General features: G+C 35.4%; 1 protein-coding gene and 1 non-coding gene across 2 annotated transcripts; one reads left to right on the top strand and one right to left on the bottom strand.

The window, feature by feature from the left end:
- Positions 1-4,686: 4,686 nt before the first annotated feature.
- Positions 4,687-26,636, top strand: LOC131425662 (uncharacterized). The gene is made up of 5 exons (XM_058587718.1): positions 4,687-4,842; positions 12,174-12,293; positions 12,362-12,553; positions 12,780-12,855; positions 25,545-26,636. Exons 2-5 carry the CDS (start codon positions 12,203-12,205, stop codon positions 25,651-25,653), a joined length of 468 nt encoding a protein of 155 aa, XP_058443701.1. The 5' UTR covers positions 4,687-4,842; positions 12,174-12,202; the 3' UTR covers positions 25,654-26,636.
- On the bottom strand, positions 22,508-22,626 carry LOC131426756 (5S ribosomal RNA). Its single transcript, XR_009229174.1, has one exon. It is a non-coding gene; the product is annotated as a 5S ribosomal RNA (ribosomal RNA).
- Positions 26,637-27,450: the final 814 nt, after the last annotated feature.

The raw sequence follows: 27,450 nt of genomic DNA, 5'->3' as shown, positions 1-27,450 counted from the left end.
GAAAACCGACTTTCGAACGGAGCCTCGGAGACCCATAGTGTTATATACCATTCGACTCAGCTCGACGAGATCGGAAAATGTCTGTGTGTGTGTGTGTGAGTGTATGTGTGTGTGTATGTATGTGCACTTTTCGAAGATATTTGAACGCGCTCAATTTTCTCAGAGATGGCTCAACCGATTTTAACAAACTTGGGCTCGTTTGAAACCTACTGTCGGGCCATTGATCAAGTTCGAAGATCAAATGGCTGTGACTTTTGGTTCCGGAGATATGATTGTATAAGTGACGTAACCGACAAAAATCGTGCTATTTGAACGCGCTCAATTTTCTCAGAGATGGCTGAACCGATTTTAACAAACTTGGGCTCGTTTGAAAGCTACTGTCGGGCCATTGATCAAGTTCAAAGATCAAATGGCTGTGACTTTTGGTTCCGGAGATATGATTGTATAAGTGACGTAACCGACAAAAATCGTGCTATTTGAACGCGCTCAATTTTCTCAGAGATGGCTGATCCGATTTTAACAAACTTGGGCTCGTTTGAAAGCTACTGTCGGGCCGTTGATCAAGCTTGAAGATCAAATGGTTGTGACTTTTGGTTCCAGATATATGATGGTATAAGTGACGTAACCGACAAAACACGTTGATTTTTACCGCTCTTGTATATATAAGGGTGCCAACATTTTGGGATCAACTCTATTTTCGTAAAGTTCTAGTGCTCAAAAGTTTAAGCACCTCGAAAAAAGCCTTCATGCAAAATTTGACCTAAATCGGACATGCTTAAGGGGTGCTGCCCGGTGGTAAAGGTTTGACAATTATCGATCTTGAAAAAGCACCATAGGGGGGAGTACATGAAATTTCCAAAATCGAAAATTTTTTTTGATGCCAAAACTCTTAAAACTGCATAAAACATTGAAATTTAGTGTCATCTCAAAAAAAAATTTTTTTGAAAAAATCAACTTTCTGGGACTTAGACAAATTTTCATATTTTTTCTAAGTCCCAAAAAGTCGATTTTTTCAAAAAAAATTTTTTTCGAGATGACACTAAATCTCGACGTTTCATGCAATTCTAAGCTCTTTGGCATCAAAAATTTTTTTTCGATTTCGAAAATTTCATGTACTCCCCCCTATGGTGATTTTTCAAGATATATGAAAATTTCACTAAGTGGACTAAGAAGGCTTTTTGCCTTTCTCTATAGAAAGGTATTAGAATTGCTGGAAAAACCGACTTTTTTTTTAGATTAGCATCACTGTTCTCATACAAATAGGCAACGCAAATGTCAAGCACTAGTTTGGAAAAATGATGCTGACTGTGTGACATAAACACTGAAGCATGCTTTTGTGAACTACTCGAGTCAATCTGAATCAATTGGCGTCTAAAATTATTTAATAAATGTATGAAACATATTTTCATGAGACTGTTATGAAAAAAGAGAAAGGCATTATCACACCACTAGGTGGATTAAGAAGGGTTTTTGAGAGTTGAAACTGGTTTCTGAAGACCAGTAATTCTTGAGTAGCAGTATAGAAAGATTTAGAAAATGGATTCATTTGTGTTCAGTGAATCTATGTTTAATTTTCTTTTAAAGGTCCTCAACTATTCCATAATAGGATCACAAGAACATTGATATTGATGTAGATGAATTGAATTTAGCTTGAGCTTTTGAACCTTCAATAAAGTAATGATTTAAATTATACACGGCTATATCTATATTCCCCAAAACAATTTCAGGGTTTACAATCGATAGTGTTCTAGTCGATTAGTTCTAAGCTGGTAGAATATATAACTAATTGAACTAATCATTGCTTGATTTGAAACCCTGAATGTTATTGATTGATCTGCTAGAATCAGATCAATTGTAGAAAGATTTATCATATAGATAAATTAGTTAAGCTATTGGGAATAAAACTGCTTTAAAATCAGCGGAGAGTTCATTATGAAGAACTCGTACTATCTGATTATTTTTCTGATTACTCTACGAGCATTTAGAATCCTATTAGGAAAAACCAGATCGATATATTGTGCATTTTAACAGTTATCATTTGATTTATTTGCCCATCAACGCATTGAAATCGTAAACATTGTTTATTGACTAACAGATACATTAGAAAAAAATTCCGTTTTAAAAGAGCAAGTCGTGGCAGCCAAACGGTTTTGCGAAATCTTAGGTATACGTACATCCAATGATTTTAAATTCAATTCTATTACATGAAAATTTCAAGTCTGACAGGACTTTGTTAATAATTGATTTTATGGTTTTCATCACAATCACAGCATGATAATTCATCTGAGGGTATCGTTCATTTATTAGATGTACTTATAAGCGACATAATTTAAACAGTATATGTCCATATTACAATTTATTGTACCATGGCCGAAGCCCTGGCAATGACGATATTATGTTAGATTCGCTGTGTCATCATCAGTGTTGATGATTGCCGATAATTTGGCAGAAAGCGGCTCGATATTTCTCTACATTGTATACAACATTTTAAATTTGGTAGAAGATGCTACAGGAACTCGCTGTCTCTCAATGCGTGAACCGTGAGAGAATTTTTCTATATTTCTTCGCTCCACTTTATACTCTGAGTATTTCACAGCCCTTAACAAAATACATATATACAGTCCGGCAATGATCGGCGCTGTGCGGAATTTACCAAGAGAAAATCGCAAGTTGATAATTATCACAGATAATTCGACTTGATGATTCTCATACTAGGTTACAATATACAATATTTCAAAACCCTGGTCTGTAGCATTCACAGCAATTTTCATAGATACAGCTTATACAAACGTTATATGCACATAGTTAGAATAATTATAAGAATTTTTAATTTTCTCGCCGAACTGAGATTTCCACTTTTACTTCCGGAAGGAGCGAAGAAAGCTTTGTGCAAAATGATTTGAAGTTGCAAGCATAGATTGTTGTTGTTTTTTCCGAGTGGCAAGCGTCCGTTTTTTGGATTGTTGTTCCTTATTGATTTATTTTCAATCATATGTATACCAAAAAAATAATAAAAACAGTCATGTGCACTCGGAAGAAATCGGTAACGCGTAATCAAAACCCCTGAATGACTTGAAAAAGGCTTTATGCTTTTCCTATATGCACATGTTATAATAAATATTTTTCATTTATACATCGAAATGTCTGGAAAGTAATTGAATCCTAAATTAGCGGGCCTATTACATTGATCCTTTTTGGACATGGGATATCTGTTTGAAGTTTAAATTAAAAAATATTTACAAAAAAAACTAAACAGGAGCGATTTGAGCCTATTCCAAAAACCGGGAATTTTTACCTAAAAAAAACCGGGGAAAAACCGGGAAATTGAAATCGGCAATTCACTTGCCACCCTGCAAGTCAATTGTATGAGCGCGCACGAATTTGACATTTCCCTTCCCTACTTCTATACACGAAATTCGATGCGGACTCGCCTGATGGCGCCATGCTAGCTAAAAAGAATGTTGCCAATGATTTGTTCGGGAAATGTGAGAGCTGGATATCTTGTTAATATGATGTGTTTGATAAAACCCAACAGAAATACCAATCTTTGTTTGTATTGCCTGACGTTTACACTAACACATTCATGTATAGAGCGGAAATTCAATTCCATTTATAATGTCACTATCAATCAGATTGATCGAACATCCGAGCAAGAACTAAACTAATCAGTCCTCCTGTGAGACAATGTTTAGACTCGTACCCGTTGTTGTATTTACAGTGCGGAACCACGTTAAAATAAATTTATTGGGGCACCACAGAGAACCAGAATAACCGAATAGCCTTTCAATGATTGGAACAAAATCGCGCTTCGCATAATCTTTAGTGATTACAGTCTGAAGTAAAATTTGTTTACAGACTACATTGATGTAGAGTGCAATACCGGCTTTAAAAAATCCGGTTATGTCTTCAATCGTTTTTTTTTCAAGATGTTGGTGATCGACTTTCCCTTATTTGCTGGAGCGTGTTTCAAACAGTAGGATATTTGGTATCAGTATTTAAAATTCATTCATAATTTGATTTTTTGTGTCAACTTCTCTATGTATTTAGTACATAGAGATACAGAAAAACGAATGGAAATGATTCGCTTTGCTAGCGGCAAAATTAGCTCATCATGGAATGGTTGCATTGTTGATCTGGTTGATATGTGCACCCGTGGGAGTAAAGACGTCATTGGGAAAGCGAAATATTTTCCCCATCCAATCAACCAAATCTTAATCATCGTTATTTTTCAGCCGAATATCGTCCCGCCAAAATGCCCACACATTGTCTTCGGCAAAGAATGCGAATGGATCAAACTCTAAACAAATTGTTATCCGCTTGAAAGCCCCCCCGGGTAAAGAAGCAAAGATTACTTATGGTTTAAGAACTGACCGTGCTCGTGCGACCTCGCTCGTAACCGTAGCTGACTGCAGAGCCGGAGTCGGAGCCGGATCCGGCACCAGCGGCGTGGACACCAAAAATCGTCTCGTCTCGAAAAAAAAACGACCGAGCGATGGTGGGAGCGAAAATCAGTTTCACGGTTCAAAACATGTCGGAAAAAGCGGCGGGCGTGTGGGTGGCGTGTGGGATCCGGCAGGTGACACACAGCACACAAACACGTACACGCACACACCCGCGTGGTGATCTTTTCCACTCGACTGGACCTCGGGAGCACGGCAATTTTCGGCAAACAGTGCACCGCGAACGTTCCACGATTTAGCTTATAGATTACGGAAGCTTAGCTTTATTTTTCGCGTCGGTGGCGATTTCAATTTTGTTCGATATTCGGTTTCAAACTGGTCGGTTGCGTAAGCCAATAAAAAACGAACCAACAAACCATTCACGGAACGTAGTTTATACGAAGTGAGTGTTGTTAAAACTTCTTCTGTTCAGGATAATTGAAAGATTATGAAGTTTTGTGCGGAGACAGTTGATTAAAGTATCGGAGGCAGAGAGCTTCCCTTGTATTGCTTTATTAAATTCTATAAGTTTTCAGAGTACGACTCGTGAGCTGTTCTGTGATTGGGAACTATTATACAATTATATTGTTCAAAAATTGTACGATTGATGAACTATGAAATTTACGGAATGGTTTAGAAGTAGAAGGAAAATCGCACCGTTGTGCGTTGTTTCGTCGGAATTCGGGTTTTTGGTTCGATCCAAACGATTAACGCTTTCCACTATTGGAAACGAAACGAAGAGATCTATTCGAGTGGCAAGAATTAGAATATTTTCTTTGATGCACCGTTTGGCGGTTTGCAGATAAAAGCAGTTTATTATTTCGAATTATTGGTGCTTTGATGTTATGCAAATTCTATTTCTATCGTACGATCGAACAATTAACTTCATTACAATAACCGTAACAACTTCAATTGGTGTTCGTGATAAAAAAGGGAAACACATAATTTTCATCTGCGCCGTAACTTGCAATAGAGAAGTTCATTATCATATTATAGTTATTGTAAAAGCAGTGAATCCACAGTGCTATCTGAAACTGCTACTCACAATCTATGATTTTATCCAGAAACGTCATCTTTGCTATTATTACCTTACGAATGATGGTTTCATAGGCTTGAATCTTTGGTAAATGAGAAGCTTAGTTATTCGAAGGTTATTAAAATTTAGTATCTTTAGTAGTTTTAAATGAACTTCAAAGATACTTTCTGTTCTAAATAATTGTTTGAACATTTTGATGCGTAACCTAATTTTGCTTCTCACAAGTAAAAAAAAACAAGAGAACTCAACAGTGAGAATCTAAATGTTATCAGTAGACGGTTAGAGTTAAAAGCCTGAAATAAGAGGGCGGGTGGGTAATGTCACAGACATAACTGGAAGACGCGAATACGAATGAAACTGACTTGCTTCTTTCACACGTTCGAATATAGACCATCGATTGTATTAGAATTGTTGGAAACCGATTTCCGAACGGAATCTCGGAGACTCAACTCGACGAGATGGGAAAATGTGTGTATGTTCGAGCATCTTTCAACGTTCTGTTTTACTGCGAAGTTTTCTCTGAGAAAAAGCGCAGGCTCGTTTGAAATCCACTGTTGCGCCATTGATCAAGTTCGAAGATCAATTGGCTGTGACTTCTGGTTCCAAAGATATGATAGTATTAGAGACGTAACCGACGAACAAGAATTACATGAAACGTCGAGATTTAGTGTCATCTAGAAAAAATTTAGTGTCGACTAAACATTTTTTTTTTAATTCGACTTTCTGGGACATATAAAATTTGAGATTTCCGAAATCGAAATGAAAAAATTTTATGCCAAAAGTCTTAGAAAAAGTCGTACAATTTTTTTTTAATCTACTCCAAATATTTGAGATTTCAGAAAATGAAAACATCTATTCAAAAAGTTTTAGTATTTCATGAAACTTCGACATTTAGTGTCCAATCAACCCTTTTTTTAACTGACATTGCGGGACTTGAAAAATTATCTCAAATTTCGTGTCATTTCAACAGAAAAAATTTGTGATTTCCAAAATTGAAGTAAAAACTTTCGATGCCAAAAGTCTTAGAAACAGTCAAACAAAAAAAAATTTTTTAGGCTCTAAATATTTGAAATTTCAGAAATTGAAAAAAAGATGCCAGATGTCTTAGAATTTCATATAACGTCGAGATTCGGTGTCATCTCGAAAAAAAAATTTTTTTAGAAAAAATCGATTTATTGGGATTTAAAATAATTTGAGATTTCCTATATCAAAAAAAAAAACAAGTTCCATGTCAAAAGTCTTAAAATTTCATGAAAAAAATGTGTCATGCCAAAAGTCTTAAAAAATTTTTTTTAATCTACTTCAAATATTTGAGATTTCAGAAATTGAAAAAATCTATTCTAAAAGTTTTAGAATATCATGAGACTTCAACATTTAATGTCCACTCAGCCATTTTTTTTAAATTGACATTGTGGGACTTAAAAAATAATCTCAAATTTCGAGTCATTTCAACCATCTTTTTTTGTTGAAAAATTTGACTTTCTGGGACTTAAATAATTTGAGAATTAAAGAATGGAAATAAAAATTTTCGATGCCAAAAGTCTTAGAAAAAGTCGAACAAAAAAATTTTTTTTAATCGTCCTAAAATATTTGAGATTTCAGAAATTGAAAAAACAATCAATGCTTAGAATTTCATTAGTCTTAGAATTTCATAAAACGTTGAGATTCAGTATCATCCCGAATTTTTTTTTTTTTTGAGAAAAGTCGATTTACTGGGATTAAAACAAATTTGAGAATAAAAGGCGGGTGGGTAATGTCAGAGACATAACTGGATGTCGTGAATATGAAAAAACTCCCATCACTTTTCCGAATATCAGTTAGTTGATTGATTGTGTGAATTGTGCAAACTTTCCCCTTTTTCACTAATAGAGTTTGAAGCGATACACCTACATTAAAGTACAGATTAGTTACATTAAACAGCTATTATTCTATACAACTATATTTTCCAAACTTGAAACAATTTCTTTTTAATTTGCTAAATAATTATTATTATTATTATTATTATTATTATTATTATTATTATTATTATTATTATTATTATTATTATTATTATTATTATTATTATTATTATTGTTATTATAAAGATTAATCTGTATATATGGCAACCCTGTTTCGCATGGCATATTTTCACACGACCCCATACTAGTATAAAGATGTGTTCAACATCATCACTTCCACTCTCGCATTGCCGTTCGTGACGGTGCAAATAATTTTAAGTTCCATCTTGATGAATCATTTGGTAGGAAATATTGAAAGTTTAATTAACTTTTAATGATTAAAAAGTGCCTTGAATTGACACAATCAACAAGATCTGAGATGGTTCTCGTGTGTGTCTTGTTTCGGCAACAGTTGCTCAGAAAGTGGCAGGAAAGCGACAAAATTCAACTAGTTCTTTAGGATGATCTTTAGCACTGAAATGTGCTTCGAATGGGCCTTGCTGCCTTTCTACCGGATTTCGGTGTCATCGTGCTGACGGTGTCTCTTTGCCAAAATTCCTTTATCTTGTTCGCAGAACGGGAAACAGTGAGACGACAGGTCCTCGATGTTGCTCTCGTGTGTCTTGTTTCGGGAACATTTGCTCAGCAAATGGTAGAAAAAATGAACCACTCAACTTTTATATGGATGCTCTTGTATAGATGCAGATTTCTCGCGTTCTGATTGGCTGGTGCTGTCATGAGTTAAATCAAACAGGTTTTTCAATTATTGAAAAACTTCGATGTTGTTGCAATACACGTTCAAGTTGAAAATTTTCGATTCTATTGGTAGTTAGATTATATAAATCTTTCCACAGATCACTGAGCTATGAGCTTTCAAAATACGAGAAAGGCCTCTTTGATACTGGTTTATACCAAACATTTCAGAAAAGTTTAATTTTGAACTATTTGCGATTATGTCACACAACTGAAAATTTTATCATAAAATTGTGATCATATTTCCGATGGCATGTAGCAAGAATTATGTTGATTCATTAGATACAACAGGAGATATTCACGATCAAAAACTTATCACTCTCTCAGAGGGTAAATTTTGAAAAGGCGCCCCATAGTAAAGTAAGTCGTATTCACGACAAAAAAAAGTTCCATGTCAAAAGTCTTAGAATTTCATGAACCTTCGAGATTGAGTGTAAATTCTCTCATTTTTTTTTAAGAAATCGACTTTCTGGGACTTCGATGCCACAAGTCTTAGAATTACATGAAACTAAAATATTTAGTGTCAACTCAACAATTTTTTTTTTAAATCGACTTTCTGGGACTTAAAAATTGTGAGATTTCCAAAATCAAAAACAAAATTGTCGATACCAAAGTCCAAATCGGGTTTCTGAGACTTAAAAAAATTTGAGATTCCCGAAATCGAACAAAAATAATTCGATGGCAAAACTATTAGAATTTCATGAACCGTCGAGATTCTATGTCAATTCAACCGACTTTCTGGGACTTGGAATATTGAGATTTCCGAATTAGAAATAAAACTTTTCGTTGCCAACCTAGAAACGTCGAGATTTAGTGTCAATTAGAAAAAAAATCGACTTTATGGGACTTTTGTAATCGGGGACAGGCTCAGAAATTAGTGGTAAAAGTCAAGTTTGGAATCCAGATTAAGAAATCAGTCCATAAATTTAGTTCTAGGATTATGGAACTGAACTCATTTTCAGAATCTAGGTTCTGAATTCAGTTCAAGATTTCATTCCACAATGCAGTTTCCTGATGCTGCCAGTTGAAGGCGACTGCTCGTCACGACACCCGAAATGCAAATAAGAGAACGACGCGAACATTTCAGGCTCAGTAAGGTACTCTTCCATCAAAAAGCTAATGTAGAAGCATAAAAATTAGAAGCAAATGAAAACTATAGAAAAGATTCGAAACGAGAAGAAAAGAATTAGCAAAAAGATCTTTAAGTATACAATTTGTGGGAAAAAGTGAACGGCTCTACTGCTTAGCAAAACTGAATAAAAACAAATAGGTAATGAAACATTTGGAATACCAAATCAGAAGTGGAATACTAGGAATAAATAATTGAAAATTAAAAGTCAAAAATTAAACAATGAAGTGAACAGTAAGAAAAAATCAGTTGAAAGTCGAATTATGGAAATCAAAATTTAGGAATGAAAATCAAATCGAAAAATTGAATTTAGAAATGAAAAAGATACTAATTTTCACTTAGAGGTGGAAGGTTGGGACAAACAAAACTTAAACACGAAAAGTTAAGAGTAAAAACTAACCAAGTTAAATAAGAAATTTCAGAAGTAAAAAGTTGGAGAGTATAATAAAAAAATATTTAAGGTATAATAAAAAAAATGTAAGAGTCTCCGACTGTGAATAAAATTTCAAACATCGTGATTCCATGCACGAAAAAGAAAAGTCTAAACTAAAATAAATAGCAGTCTAAAGTTGAAATCTAGAAGTCAGTACTTAAAAGTGGAGGGGGAAAATAAAATTCAGAAAAACAATATTAATGGGAAAATAACTCAGGTAAAAAAGGTAATGATTAATCATTATTAACCATGAGAAACGAATAGAAATAACAAATCAATTTCAATTCATTAATTGCAGAAGTAAGAAAAAATGAAATATGAAATATACAATTGAATGGTGAAGAATAACATTAAATTGAGTGACAAGTGTTAAGTGTAAACAGCTGCCAGCAAAATGGTGAAAGTGGAAAAATATAAATTCATTCTCACTTGGTACTCTTTAACCAAATGAGAACGAAAAGTAAGAAGAATAAAGTGATAAGCAAAACATTACGAGCCCACAGTTGGGAGAAGAAAGTTGGAAATAAAAAATTGAAACTAATAAGTAATGAAAAGCCAGAGTAGAAGATTTATAGTGAAAAATTTTAAGAAACAAAAAGTAAGTAATATAAAGACTTAGGAGTAGTGAACTAATGGCTAGTAGTGAAAAGATAAAGAAAATAGGACCTAAGAGTGTACAAACTAAAGGTAAATAGATAGAAGTAACAAGTTGCGAGTAAAAACTATATGCAAGAAGAGGCTTACTAGGAGAGAAAGTGAAAAGTGAACAAAGGGTCAAAGAGCTAAAAATTACAAACGAAAAGTTTGCAGTTTGTTGTTAGAAATACGAAAAATAATAGAGAAAGAAAAGTCAAGAGTCAAGAGTCAAGAGTCAAGAGTCAAGAGTCAAGAGTCAAGAGTCAAGAGTCAAGAGTCAAGAGTCAAGAGTCAAGAGTCAAGAGTCAAGAGTCAAGAGTCAAGAGTCAAGAGTCAAGAGTCAAGAGTCAAGAGTCAAGAGTCAAGAGTCAAGAGTCAAGAGTCAAGAGTCAAGAGTCAAGAGTCAAGAGTCAAGAGTCAAGAGTCAAGAGTCAAGAGTCAAGAGTCAAGAGTCAAGAGTCAAGAGTCAAGAGTCAAGAGTCAAGAGTCAAGAGTCAAGAGTCAAGAGTCAAGAGTCAAGAGTCAAGAGTCAAGAGTCAAGAGTCAAGAGTCAAGAGTCAAGAGTCAAGAGTCAAGAGTCAAGAGTCAAGAGTCAAGAGTCAAGAGTCAAGAGTCAAGAGTCAAGAGTCAAGAGTCAAGAGTCAAGAGTCAAGAGTCAAGAGTCAAGAGTCAAGAGTCAAGAGTCAAGAGTCAAGAGTCAAGAGTCAAGAGTCAAGAGTCAAGAGTCAAGAGTCAAAAGTCAAGAGTCAAGAGTCAAGAGTCAAGAGTCAAGAGTCAAGAGTCAAGAGTCAAGAGTCAAGAGTCAAGAGTCAAGAGTTAAGAGTCAAGACTCAAGAGTCAAGAGGTGTTTTCAATATCGCGGCAACTTGATACCGAGAGAATAGAGCTTTCAATTTCTAACAGTAGTCCTAACACTCGCAACAACCGATTACACGATAATCATACGCCAGTCTGAGCGGAATAATAGATTAATTCTATGACTTTTTAAGAGTTTGATATTTGAACAGTCTTGTGAACAAAATATCTTCGTACCAACTGAATACAAAACCGAAAATTTAACGTTAAATTTTTTTATTTTGCTGATTTTGCGTGTCCCACGCTTCTACTACGCAAACCATACACCAGAGTGCTCACCGGCGTGTACACATCTGTGAAAGTATCTGCATCCACCTCAGAGAATTTATTAGCTCTACTCTAGCACTTTGGTGCGATTGAGTGGAGGAGGTAAAAGGAAATAAACAAACGCACTCATGATGCGTGCACACTTTTTACAACAGTGGTGTATATATGTGAAAGAGAAGAGCTCTCGTTGAAGTTGTCAGTGCGAGGGGAGAAATTTGGCTTGCTCTTCGTCACACAGAGGAGATGCACATCTCTGCTGGAAAGTACGAAATAAACGGAGAGCAAAATTTCTAGTTGCGTAAATGCGTCACGTGAACTTGAGTTTAAAAATGGGCTGGATGGATGGATGGATCATTCACCGTAACATCGTGAAGTTTATGATTTAAAACTCGTTCAGCTCTTTATAAACTTTGGCATGAGACTTGACCATGGAGTGTTATTCAAGAATTGAATTGAATACTTCAATTTGCTCATAAAAGAAGCTAGAGATTTTATGTGCCGTTGAATTTGCATTGTATTTCTACAATATTTTTTATTATTTCTTATTTAAAGTATTTGGAAGTTTATGACTTTAATGTATGTTGTTTTTGATGCCAAAAAAATCCCTAGAATGATGGTGCATTCGAACTAGCTTAATTCAACAAAACTTAACTTTCTAACCTTCCGCAATATTTTTTTCTATTTCCAGCGAACGAAACAAACCTTACCTTAGTCAAAATGTTCAAGAATCACCTAGCGATGATTGGCATGAATGAAACGCCGAACAAGAAAGCGAAATTCTGGCAGTCATACATCAGATCCCTAAAAGGTGAGTACTGTTGGTTGTTTTGACAGAGAAATAAGAACAATCTTCTGAAAAAAAATCCTCCTTTCCAGGATCCGATGATATTCGCGCACACGACACGCCAGCCTGGCGGCACAGACCGATTTTGCTGTTCGATTCCCCGGACACCGCAGCCACCCGGATCCAGTCCGCTGGTTACCACTATCTGCCAGTACACCGGGAAACCTACGGCTACTCGCCCCGGCCAATTTACGATCATCACTATCCACGTTCACAGCGAGCAGGTGAGTGAAATGTATAAATACACATTCGGAGACAGGTTGGACCGGGTGTGCACTAGATTTTGGTTTTTGTTCCTGCGGTGCTCCGAAAATAGCTAATTACCATACCAAAACAAAACAATTCCAAAACGGCCGAGATTCGCATATTTAACTTTTATACCCCCACTTTCACAGTCGTTAGCAATCATGATCTAATCAAAGTAACCCGTTTTCTATTTGTAACCCACAGCTAGCGTTGGTAGACTGGCCGATGCCGAGAAAGCCTGGGCTGACCATCTGGAACGGATGAGAGACATCGATCGCAGGTGAGGAAAAATGCAACCGAACTTTCGTCGTATTTTTTTCTTCTTTCTTAGAAGCTGATAAATCCAACTTTATTTATGATGCCGTTGATTGTACACCAGAAACGCATTCTAGTGTAGGTGCACAGCTATAAAACCACCCAAGGGTCGGTGAATGCTACTTAATATTCATGACGGGAAAATGAGTTTTAAGTAAAACTTCAATAAACACGGCGGGTTCCACTGAACCAAGATAAGAGTTTCAGTTGATTGCAGTTTGCGTTAATCTCACGAGATATAATTTTATTCCAGTCTGTCGTTATCATTCCTTCGCCAAGCCATCAACTTAATTTAGTCACCTACAAACTCAGGGTAATTGTTTCTTTTCTCAGTCTCATTAAGTCGGGCACAGAAAAAATTTATTGATTACATTTTAATTTTAAGCGAAGGGTGTTACGATTAAATATGGGTCAAATAGAAGTTCCTAGATTTGTAAAATGTCAATTTCCCATACTAGATCTCATACAAACTTTAAATCTTGGGTGCGAAAATGTAGTTTCACCGATTGAGCTAAAATTTTGCATAGTTATTATGGGACCCTAAAGGAGCACGAAAAGTTAGGTGGAGCCTAACCTTTCCATCGTTTTCCCATAAACCTTGCCCCATCCTAATATACACCCAAACCTACATTTACGAAGTCTACTTCTACGAAGTATTCGGTTTACGTAACTCTTTTTACGAACCAAATTCCGAATACAAACTAAATTCCAAATAACGTTAATTTTTTTAACTTCGTAAAAATAGGTAAAATTTATTTGTGTAACATGCTAATGCTGTATTTGTGTGGCAACATTCTAATGCTGTATTTTTAAAACTGGTATAACGAATAGTAGCCGGAAAACAATATTTCAACTCGATTCAGAATCCAAGATGGCGACTTACAATAGGGGTATTTTCAAAACTGATTTAATTAGTAGGTGCCGGAAAATAACGTATATTGATATGATATTAGAGGTGGTTTTAAAATCCAGATAAAGATTTACGGTTTATCGAAATACCTTTTCGGAACGGACTTGATGAGTAGATTCCAGAAAACTGTTATTTGAGGTGGTTCTGAACTTCAAGATATGGGAATTTTTGTATTTCTGAAAACCTCTTACAATATGGATATTTTCGAAACGAGTTCGTTAAGTAGATGCCAGAAAACGGTATTTTGAGTGATTCTGAAATCCAAGATGGCGATTTTGTTGTAATTAAATTCCTAGGCAAGCATTACAGTATGGGTATTTACGGAACGGGTTTGATGAGTAACTATAAAACGATACTTGAAGTGGTTCTGGAATCCAAGATGGTGGCTTTGGGAATTTTTGTATTCTTTAAAAACCCTCAAAATACGAGTATGTTCGGAACCGGTTTGATGAGAAGGAGCCGGAGAACGATGTTTGAGATGATTCTTGAATCCAAGATGGCGTCTTCCCGTTTATTGATATTTCTTGTTACCCCAATACAATACGGAATATGCGTATTTTCGGAACGGATTTGATAAGTAGATGCAGCAAATTTCAATGCATCATGAAATTCGGAACTACCACAAGCATTCGTTTCCGGCAACTAGCCATCAAATTCGATCAGAAAATACCCATATTGTATGGGATTTAAAGAAATATCAATAAACCGAAAGTCGTTATCTTGGATTTCAGACCCACCTCAAACATCGACTTTGTTCATCAAAGTCATTCCGAAAATACTCATATTGTAATGGTTTTTAAGGAATATCAATAAACCGAATCTTGCATTTTTAAACGACTCCAAACCTTATTTTCCTGGAACCGTTTTTCACATCCGTTCCGGAAATATCCATACGCAGGCTCGTACCATGGACCTCATTTCGGAAGTGCCCTCAGATTAAAAAATAATATTACTGAAGATTGTTGATGTACATAATTTTCGGTGCACCTTCTATCGGCGTTTTTAACACTCCAAATACCAAGCCCGAAAAAAAGTTGGAACGGTAACTTTGTGCTGTCATAGCTCAGCTGTTTTTCAATGGATCTCAATAAATTTTACACCCTCGAATTTTGTACAGTTCGTGGATTATTTTAAGTATATCATTATTGACAATCGGTTAGAAAAACCTGTTTTAATCCACCTAGTGGTGTAATGATGCCTTTCTCATGTACATATAATATTGTGGTATTCCATTCAAAATTTATCTCTTCGAATTTTGAAACAAACCAAGAGATTGTTTGTGCATTAACTAGAATAACATACAGAATAAAACAATGCTTTGATTGCGTGAGTCATCCACATTTCCACAAACCAAAGTCGGTTCGTACGGCCACCAACTAACATGACACACAAACTCTTCTAGTACGCACTCTAAATTACGATTTAAATGTTTGTTGTATCCGAAAATATTTTAAGTGACGGTGTACAATATTGAACACACTTTACCCTATACCTCCGGAACCGGAAGTCGGATCCGGATGAAATTCAGAAATTCCATATGGGATCAAAAGACCTTTCATTTGAATCTAAGTTTGTGGAAATCGGTCAAACCATCGCTGAGAAAAGTGAGTGAGATCTATTTTGGTATATATGACCACTATGTTCGGTACTTCCGGAACCGGATACCGGGAACCAGGATAGCCGGAATCGGTTTGTTTAGTTGCCTACTGATAATGACTTTCGATTTGTGTGGTTTTGAGACAAGTTAGGAATTTTTTTACGTCTTTTGTTCCGCCGGTTTAAGTGACGGTGTACAATATTGAACACACTTTACCCTATAACTCCGGAACCGGGAGTCGGATCCGGATGAAATTCAGGAATTCCATATGGGACCACGAGACCTTTCATTTGAATCCAAGTGTCAAAATCGGTTCAGCCATCTCCGAGAAAACCTAGTGAGATTATTTGACACATACACACACACACACACACAGACATTGCTCAGCTCGAAGACCGGAGTCGAATGGTATATGACACTTGGCCCTCCGGGCCAATTTTCACTAGTCAGATTTTCAAGTGATTGCATAACCTTTCTATATGAGAAAGGCAAAAATCATTGAAAATGTGATTTTTCCCGTTCCAGGTGTTTTTCGCAAAAAATGCGATATCTGCTATCTACTTTGTTTCCTTTGGCATCAACGTCGCGACTGAATATTGAAAGCTCCAACTTTCTCGCGTCATAACTTTGTTGATAGTCAACCGATTTTCAAAATTTGTTCACCATTGGAATGGTACTAGTTTCAGAAATAAAATGCACTAAAACATACGTAAAATAGAGTTGTCTACCTAAAGTTATAGAGAAAAATGCAAACAGAAGACCACAAAAAAGATGGGATTTTTTACAATGGTCGTAAATATCTCTGAATTCAAAGCGATGACCTATATGTTTTTATACAACATTGGATTGCTAATAAAACCAGTTACAAATAGGGCTAAACTAGTTGTTTTTTTTATATTCAATAACATCTAAAAATAAAACTAAAAAATTTCAAATTTTAGTTATTTTTACAAAATGCTTAGAAATTAAAGCGGTGACATACACTTTTTAAACACTTAATTATTGTTATTAATACTCACGATTATTTATAACTAATTAAACTCAATGTTCTTAAGGAGAATCTAAAAACAAACGGCATAAATACAGAAATTTTCAAAACTTTTTGCCTTTCTCATATGGAAAGGTTATGCAATCACTCTGAAAACCGACTTTTGAACCCAGACCCGGAGGGCCGAGTGTCATATTCCATTCGACTCAGTTCCTCGAGTACGCAAAATGTCTGTATGTGTGTATGTGTGTGTATGTATGTATGTATGTATGTAGCATTTTTTGTACTCACTTTTCTCAGAGATAGCCAAACCGATTTTCAAAAACTTAGATTCAAATGGAAGGTCTTGTAACCCCGTATAAAGTTCCTGAATTTTATTCGAATCCGACTTCCGGTTCCGGAATTACAGGATGATATGCGCAAAAAAATTAAAATAAGTGCACTAACTTTTCTCAGAGATAGCTGATTCTCACAAACTTAGTTACTCTTATACAAAGTTTCTGAATTTTATTTCGATTCAACTTCCGGTTCCGGAATTACAAGGTGATTAGTTTAAAAATTACAATTTCAAATTATTCCATCACTTTGCTCATAGATGGCGTGGCATATTTAACCGAAATTAGGTTCAAATGAAAGGTCTCATAGTCCTATATAAAACTCCGAAGTTCCATCAGAATGCGACTTCCGGTTCCGGAATTATAGGGTGAAGTCTGTTTAAAATTAATACAGTCACTTAAAATGACGAAACAAAAAAACATAAATAAAATTCTAGACTAACCGCGTGACTATTCCAATCGGTAGTAATTATCAGTGGACAAATAAAATAAACCGGTTCTGGCTATCCTGATTCCCGGTTTCCGATTCCGAAAGCACCGGAAAAAGTGTTCATTTATTCCAAAATGAATCTCACTCACTTTCCTCAGCTATGGATTGACAAATTTTCACAAATGAATATAAGTTCAAATGAAAAGTCTCGTGGTCCCATATTGAATTCCTGAAATTCAGCCAACACCAATTCCGGACAACCGGTTGCGGAATTACAGGGTGAAGATTATTAAAATATTTATACCGTTACTAAAAGCGCTAAGTAAAATACGTTAACTAATTTCTAAACTTACCTCAAAACTAGTAATTGATGTCGGCTTTTCTGATTCCCGGTTTTCGATTAACAACCGGATATCGTGACTATAGACTCGGAAATGGACCCCATTCACTTTTCTCGAGCCGACTTCGATTGTACCGGTTCCCGGACTCCTGTTTCGAGAGTAAGTGCAATAGTGGAACTCACTTCGTTTTCTCAGAAATGGTCTTATCGACCTGAGAACTGCTTTACTCTGTAGGTTATACTAGTTGGTGATGAGAAAGGCATCATTACACCACGAGTTCAAGTTTTACTTATTGTACAAAGCCATCGCAAAAATTAAGAATTTCCGTTTTATCTAAAAACTAATAATCTATTGGTGAAATTCAAATTATGAGTCTCTAAGAATTATAGTTTCTATTGATTGCAAACGATAGAAGTATGAAAACATATTTTGATACAATAAAATCTCAATTTACGCGAAATTTAACCCACGCACACATGACTTTGCGCATAAATTGAGGTTAGAGTGTATACTGAAACGTTGAAGGCATAACAGAAATTTTTGAATTTCCGATCCTGCACCGATTTTTTAGATTCTACGGAAATGTTGGACAAATTCAAAATTGTAGTAGATATCAATTAAGTTTGTTTTATATGTAGGGTAAGGGCTCCCTATTTCATCTCAATTGTAAGGACGTCGCCTTCAAACCTCGATTTAATTACTAAAATCAATATAACTATTTCATATTACTGCTTCATTCGTCTTGCTCCACATTGAGATTTGATTCACATTCCTTGGAAATTAAAATAATGTTCATCAAACAGCAAAAAACACTTATGAAATGTTCACTACTCTGCTCCTAATTTCATCTCAATGGATTTTTATCCATCCTATCGTTGATCCTTTATTCATCCTATAAATTAGCAATGGCGACAGCAATCAAAACGAAATATTTCACTATTACACTCTCAGGTTCAAAATGTCCGAATTCTTCTTAAAAACGGCCTAATGCCAACTATGAGACAATATACGATATTTTTAGAACCAGTTTTAAATCATTTCAACGTTTAAAAATTTTTCAGTCGTTTCCGTTACCTTTCGCTTTAAATTTGAAATTTTACTGAAAAGGTAATTTGGTGAACTTTAATAAAAACAAAACTGTGATTGTTACTATTTATTCATTAGCCCTTCTTAAAACAAAGTGTAGAGCCAGAGATGCTATTTATACAGATTTATATATATTGTATAGATTTTTGCGTTCGCATACTGGTTTAAATCAAAGTACCGATTTTGTAAAGATTTCCTAAATTTAATACAGATTTGTACAGGTTCATAGAAAGAAAGAAGTAAAAAATTAGACTTTTCTCTCTAAGTATCTATTAGTATTTGATTGCAGTGATCCTTTAAAAGCTTATTAATCAATGATTAACATAATGATTAACATAAAGATTGTTTTGATGAATAAAATTATATATTCTCTCAAAACAACTAAAAAAATTGGTAGAAATACATTCAGTTTCTATCAGCGGAAATATATTGCCTAAAAATTTCAAGCCAGAACAGTTACGTTATTGACTAATATAATTTATAATTTTTTATATTTTGAAATCAATTTATTTACAATCTACTCAAAACTGGAGGCTTCGATTTTTTTCGATTTTTGTGCTGTACTAAAGAATGAACACATAGATCCAAGAGATTTTTATGTAGGGTAACGGCTCCCTATTTCATCTGAGCTCCTATTTCCATCTCATCCCTTCACCTCATTACTTTGAACATGAATAATATTTTAAAACCTACCTGAAGCTATTGAGCTATTGTCACACTTTCCTATTGAAAGAAATGGTTTTAAGTTCTTCGGTTATCGTTTTTTTCATTTCAAATAAACTCACTTTTCAATTTAGGACACATTTTCGTCTGTTCACTTGCTACTTGTTTAATTAACGATTTAATACTTCAAAAACTACCCGACAAACAATAAAAGTCTTTAAAAATATGAGATGAAAGTTTTTCACTTAGTTCACTTGATTGCGCTTTGTTTTCATCTCATTTGGTTTCGCAAAGTTGCCAAGTTATCTTATAATGTTACAAAACGAAAATTTTTTTTCTTCTTCAAAATCTCATCAAAAAGTCTGTTTTTTGGTATCCGTGACATTAGTTTAATTATATTAATGATATTAATATTTCAAAAAAACTGTTTTGGCTTCGAATATTACCAGGAAGAGCATGTTAAATACTAATGAAATAACCATTGTGTCAAATCTAGTAGCACTGGTTTCATTCCGCTATACGTCAACATAACGCTGTGAAGTGTGTGTGTTTCATCGGCTGTGCACAGAGATGCCAGATATTTTCATAGAAAATATGTATTACGTTGCATAGAAACTCTATATCTGGTCTATCTGTTTTCACTAATAAAATGATGTTAAATCTGTTTTCACTAATAAAATCTGTTAACATCATTTTATTAGTGAAAACAGATAGACCAGATATAGACTTTCTATGTAACGTAATACATATTCTTTGAAAATATCTGGCTTCAAATAGTTCCAATTCGTTCCAAATTTTAATATAAATGTTTGTCAGTGTTCATAATCAATTATCTACATAAAAGATTTGCACTTTAAAATGTGATTTGTCCATTGATAATGATTCTAACAATTTAGAGCAAAACATGTACAAGTCATCGCTTTCATTTTTTATTCATATGTTAAAAATATTTTTTTTGTAATATTTGTCGATATTTACATTTACACTGTATATTTTCAGGTTGTTTTTGATGGTGCAAAAACGTCAGCTTAGCATAAATTATAGCTGGGTTGACTAGCAATCGAATAATGTATAAAAACATATAGGTCATCGCTTTGAATTCAGAGATATTTACGACCATTGCAAAAAATCCCATCTTTTTTGTGGTCTTCTCTTTAACTTTAGGACAACTTTATTTTACGTATGTTTTAGTGCATTTTATTTCTGAAACTAGTACCATACCAATGGTGAACAAATTTCGAAGATCGGTTGACTATCAACAAAGTTATGACACGAGAAAGTTGAAGTTCTCAAAATTCTATTCACAATGCTGGTGCCGCATAAATGCAGATAGGGCATATTTTGTGCGTGAAAAAAAACTTCACATTTTTATTGATTGTCAATAATGACATACTTAAAATAATCTGCGAACTGTACAAAATTCGAGGGTGTAAAATTTATTGAGATCCGTTGAAAAACAGCTGAGCTATGACAGCTCAAAGTTACCGTTCCAACTTTTTTTCAGGCTTGGTGCTTCGCGTAACTTTTTGAGGCTTGGTGTTAGGAGTGTTAACAAACACTTTAATCTTTTCCACTGGAACTATCATTATTAAGTATTAAAATATAATTTGTGACTGTGACCGAGAGAAGGTTATTGTATACCATTTTTTATCATTTGCTGTAATGCCATTCCATTCGCACATTAGAGATTATCGGGTGTCGGGTACTTGTACTCGAAACCCGACCCAAACTCGAATCCGACGTTCGGTTCGTACCAATTTTCAAACGGGTCAGGTACAGGTAAAGATTTTTATTTTTTTTATCGGTTACGGGTCGGGTTTGGAAAAAAAATATTTCGGGATCGGGTCGGGTGCGGGTAATATTTTTTTTTTCCATCGGGTACGGTTCGGGTTTGGATTTGAAAAAATGCTTACCCGACCATCTATATCGCACATATCTAAGACTAATGTAAGATTCAGACGGTCCGTCTCTTTCCGTCATCGCCGTCAAAATTAGTTTCATACTTTCTTTACTGGAACGTTCACACGTTCCGGTTGTCAAGACGTTCCTTGACGATGACATTACGTGTGAATGTCTCCATAAGTGTTGGGAAAACAATCAACTTTCCAAATTTTTATGGTGACGGTTAACAGCTCCACTGAATTGAGCTTGAGCGACCACCCCTGGTTGCTTCTCCATTACTGATCGGAATTAGCTGAAATTGCACAGGGAGTTTTTAGATGATCCGACCTGGGACTGGTAAATCATCCTTCAATGTACATCTTCTGGTAATCCCAGAAATCATTGATCAGTACCGGCGCCGGCCAGGGCCGAACGTAGATCGTCTAAGGAATGGGAAGGGATGTTAGTCCAACACTTGTTGTTACTAGAGGCCGTATATACTACTGCGCACTCCACAAGTGTCACGGGAGAAGGATATTTGTTAGTAAAAATTTCAGTATTGGTATTATTCGCGCACGACTCAGTATGTTCCGGTTTCAAGATGCTCGGAAGCACCACTAAACTCACTGACTTCTCGAGTGAACGTTTCAACAATATCCTATATTGAAGTCCCGGGAAGTCTTGGTTCACAGCTCTTATTCGAGGAAACTGAAGAAAAATTTGCAACACTATCGCGTAATGAATAAAAACTTCCCTATTTTTTATAAATGAAACTACGTGATACAAGATAAACGAGCGAATAGGATTTAGACAAAAAAGTTGATTCATTGCATTGAAATATTCTAAACAGTTATTATAAAATCATTTCAAATCACCAAACAAAGGTCAACGGATATCACACGCGTCTCGTTTCTTTATTATTTCCGCTTTATTATTTTAATTATTTATTAAAATTATTAATTGGTTATATTGGTTGATCTGGACAGCCGACTACCGAGAAAAATATTAATTTACTGTTTGAAATATTAATATCAAGTGTTTTTATTATGCATTCAATATACCGATATATGTTATCTCTGTTGAATAACATGGAAGAAGAAATCATTCCTAATAAAACTTTTCTCCGAAGCTAGACGGAAAATGATAGGTTGAATAAAGAGATAATTTAGTAAAATAGAGTAATCAGAAGTGAAACATTGAAAATATCTGATAACTGAAAGGAAAAAGAAACTCCTGCAATTGTCGCCTTTTACGACATGGAAGCAGGAACCCAGTTGATCTATTCTTGGTTCATTTTTTCCGCCGGATTCCACACGGCTGGTACTGTCCGGAGAGAGCTAATAGGTACTATCAATCTCCTAGTGGACCCCAGCCCCTTTTTTTTAAAGCCAACGACACGCGACGTTCCCAAGCGGTCACCCGTCCAAGTACTAATCGCGCCCGATGTTGCTTAACTTCGGTAATCGGACGAGAACCGGTCTTTTCAACATGGTATGGTCGTTGACGGTTAACAGCTCCACTGAATTATCTAAAAACTCTTTGTTCTTTATATAGGGGTGCAAATTCAGAATACAGAAAATAAAATCGTACATCTACTGGCTGTTCAGTTTCACCCAGATTTTCGATATCATTATAAATACTTCTTGGAAATATTTCTATATAATAATTAGTGTTCGGAACTTCAATTAATAACGAAACAGTGTCTTCATTTCCCTGCTGTCAAGCCACTATCTCGGTTTCCCCAATATTTTCATATGAATTCGTTCTCGATTTCCATAAGATTTCCCCTTTGCTATACACTTCAGCAACTGAAGCATTTTTGGATTTGTTCTGTGCGCCGTTTGCTTCGCACCAGGGACATTCTCATTCAAATTCTGTTGTTTCTTTGCATTTGAAGAAAACTCAGAATAACCTGGGTCATGGAGTACCTTTCATCATCAACACCAACAAACTAAACGGTCCTTCCAGGGCATTAAAAATTCTCAATGAATGTGTTTAAACAAAAATAATCATCATAGACACAAATAAGTTTATAAGGAACACAAAAAATGCTGCTAAAATATTCAAGCCTATCGGAACAAAACTCTGGAAGTTCTTTTGATTTTAAAGACAATAGTTTGTAAAATCGAAAGCAACAACTAGGTTTTCTGTGAACATATCTGCTGTTGGACATTCGCAGTGTGGGTTTCGCTTCAAACAAAAGTGATTTAATCATCTTGTTGGTGGTCGTTTGCATTTAAGGAAAATAAATCAAAAAGTGGACAACGATGGGGAACATTATACAAAATTTGCCGTTCTAATGGCTCTGAATGTTATCAAAAGAACTATCAATTTTATTTTCCTTCCAAATCGAAGGAAAAAATCATCAGTTTAGTGCAAATCTAGAATAATTTGATTGGTTGCGCACTTTTCGCAGAGTGAAATTCGTACCAAAGGAATGCAAATAAAGCCAGTAAACGGCATATCAATATCGAAGGTTTTTTTCATGAAGTTTTATATAGGGTAAGGGCTCCCTATTTCATCTCATTTGTAAGGACGCTACCTTAAAAACCTGATTTAGCCACTGAAATCACAACGTTTTTTTTTCATATTTCTGCTTGATTCGCCTTGCTTCACAATTGGAATTGATTTACATCCCTTGGCAATTAAAATAATATTCAAAAATCAGCTAAAAACACTTCTGATAGGTTCACTACTGTGCTCCTAATTTCATCTCAAACATCCTGTCGTTGGTCCTTTATTCATCCCATAAATTAGCAATGCAATCAAAACCAAAATATTGCACTATTGTACACTCTCAGGCTCAAAATGTCAGATTTTTCCTTAAAAAGGGCCTTATGCCAACTATGAGCCAACACACGATATTTTTAGAAACAGTTTGGAATCATTTCGAAGTTTAAATTTTTTGGGTAGTTTTCATTACCTTACGATAAAATTTAAAATTTTACTGTGCAGTTAATTTGCAGAACTTAAGAAAAAACAAAAAAAAATTGTTGCTGCTTAGACATAAACCCTTCAGAAAACAAAATGCAGAACCAGGGATGCCATTTATACATATTTATCTGTATTGTGTAGATTTTTGCGTTCGCATACTGATTTAAATCAGAGTACAGATTTTATACAGATTTTCTAAATTCAATACAGATTTGCAAAGGTTCATAAAAAATGAGAAGTAAACAGTTTTCTCTCTTTAAAAGTTATTAATCAATGGACAAATCACATGTTAAAATGGACATCTTTGTGCAAATATTTGATGATGAATACTGATAAACATTTATATTGCAATTTTAAACCAATTTGAACTGATTCATTTTATTAGTGAAAATAGATAGAGCAGATACATATTTTCTATGAAAATATCTGGCATCTCTGTGTACAGCCGATGAAACACACACACACACTTAATAGTGTTATGGTGACATATAGCGGATTGAAACCAGTGCCCCTAGTTTTGTCACAATGGTTATTTTATTAGTATTTAACACGCTCTTTCTGGTAATATTCGAAACCGAAACAGTTTTATTGAAATATAAAGATCAACAATATAATTAAACTAATGTCACGGATACCAAAAAAATACTTGTTGATGATAATTTGAAGAAAATTTGGAAAATTTGGTAATCAAGTTAGCTAAGTGAAAAACTTTTATCTCATATTCTTGAAGACTTTTATTGCTTGTCGGGTTTTTCTTGAAGTTTTTAATCGTTAATTAAATAAGTGGCAAGACATTACTAATTATGAAGTCAATCAATAGTAGTGTAATTGTGCGGAATAGTGATCATGTTTGGAGACGAATTACCCTACGTACTTTTATCTGTAGAAAATATAATTTTGAAATATTGTTTGAACGTTTTTTTTTTTTGAGGAATCTGGCTTGTAGCAAAAAGCATGTACAATTATTTTTACAATCCAGTAGGCATGAAAAAATAAATTTCATTCCAATCATACAAATCAATTCGGCCAGGATTGATGAATTAATAATTGAGAATAATTTAGGAATATTTCGGCTGATGGGAAAAAATGGCGTTTGTTGTAGGAGTAACGACACCGGCAGTATAAATAGCTTGCCAATCTAAAATGTAGCAGCCATACTCTGATATTTCATCCGCTTGAACTTGCTCTGGAACCGAAAATCTCAATTTTGAGACGAAATATCGCTGATGTAGTTTATTGCAATCCTACTAAATTCTGTTAGAAATTAACCGAGAGCAGGTTATGCAAAAATATTCTGCTTCTGTAGTGGCAACTCCGTTTCAAAGTATCATATATAGAAGCACTCATATACTCGTGAAAAGTTAATCAAAATAAATACCAACCAGGTGTCCAGTGGAAAAATCTTCAATTACCCGATGTTTTCGAACAAATGCACACACGCAAAATGAAACTGCTAACCTAATTTATTTGCTTCCCCTCTTATTTCCAGATACCCATCACGTTACGGACTGTACCTGCGAGACAAACCCAGCCAGGTTGTGATTCCCCAGGAGATGGAGTACGAACCAGACACAAAACCACTCTTCACATCCCACTAGGTGGACACAGACCAGAGAGAGAGTCAACTAAACAGATTAAAAGTTATGAAACACTAACAACCAAAAAAAAAAGAGAATAGATATGACACCCACAAAGTTTTAATCTACAGATCACACACACAAACATACAAGCAACACATACACCATACTTTTCCGTTATGGATCGCGATGTTTTTATTATTACTAAGAAAAGGGATGAATTGTATCATATTACTTTATACAACAAACCAAAAGAAAGTATCCGTTTTAAACAAAATTATTTATCGTTATTAAACAAAATAACACTATTACGAAATGATGATAAGCAGTATGGAGGAACGGTATTATGAAATTGTAATTATTATAATCAGATCAATCAGTTAGTATCACGCAGCATTGGAAACCTTTGTGCCCACCGTCAATGTCAATGCGCAAGCTGAAAGTGGCAACACATCGGTTACCATCGTCATCGTCAATCTAATCCTTGATCATTCACCCCGCCCTATGTGGAACTGCGTTACCAGGAGAATTAATATTCGCTTGACACAAGCAACAAGCCAGAAAACAGTGAACTGTAACAAAAGTCCTGCAGGCAACAAACAACACAAACACACGGCCAAACCACCAAAAGAGCGCTCTACCAAACAAAATAAAGTTACTCACCGGCTTTTACTCCTCGTCGCCACCACCCTCGGGGTGGAGTGAATGATCGGCAAAAAAGTTTGTCTCCATTACGGCTGGCGACAAAATTTCCGCACTTATCGGCTACCGGGAGCCCATCGATGATAACACAAACATGATATATTGGGCCGAACGCCGGCTGATGCCCCTTCGCGGTAGGCAAAGACAAGCGCTAATAGAATTTTACTGTCAGCATCAACAATGTGGTGACAACAGATTGACACTTTGACACCGAGACAAAAAAAAACGGTTCTGCACAAAGCACGAAAATGGTAACAACAACAATATTAAGAAATAAACAAGCTTCTGCTTCGAGTTTGGCACGGTCTACTAGTTCAGTCGATCGAAAGAAATGCACAGGAGGGAAATTTTTTTCTTTAAATTGTCATGGGTCCTCGTCCCTGATTGAACCGTCTCTGTTCGTTTTAAGCTGTATTACCTGATCCACTTAACCGGTTCGTTATTTCTCCTGGCTCAACGCATAGGCACTCAACGGTATCGCAACGGATTACGACTGTTTAACGAGCGTTTCAAGAAGCCACTCATCCGGAAAATCTTTTGATCAACTTCTTAGCTGTGGTTTGCAAGAAAGTGCCTTGTTCGTAAAATCCGAAAAGCTTCCCAGTCCTGTTTCCAGTTCCGAACGGCTTGATAAGTTTTTGAGGTGTTTGCTAAATCAACTCCTAAAACATCCAGCGGCAATCCATCCGAAGAAGGCAGGCACCGGGAATCTGTCGTCCTACTATGAAACAAAGAAAAGTGGTTACAAGATGATACTAATTGTGATGCCATGATTGATGACTGACGAAGAGAGAGGGAGAGAGAGAAAGCAACCAGCTCAGACGAGACTGGCATTGAAACGAGGCGACCGCATCGTCCTCCTTTTCAATCCCGTTGTCAGTTTCATTTTACAAACAGTCATGGGATCTGTCAAACGTGATCCCACGGTACGTGACTAGAAAAATATGGAGGTACAATTCGCATTATTGACAGATACACCGCCCGCGGTAGTAAATTACTCGTTGGCAGGCGCGTATAGGGGGGGGGGGGGTGTTTTAGGGGTTCAAACCCCCTCCGAAACTCAAAAAAGTATGATATTATGTAAACTCTTTTTTTCAAATAAGTAAAAAATAAAAT

The sequence above is a fragment of the Malaya genurostris genome, chromosome 1, assembly GCF_030247185.1.
Source record: "Malaya genurostris strain Urasoe2022 chromosome 1, Malgen_1.1, whole genome shotgun sequence".
NCBI classification, from domain to species: domain Eukaryota; kingdom Metazoa; phylum Arthropoda; class Insecta; order Diptera; family Culicidae; genus Malaya; species Malaya genurostris.
This window is presented reverse-complemented; position numbering and strand designations above follow the sequence as displayed.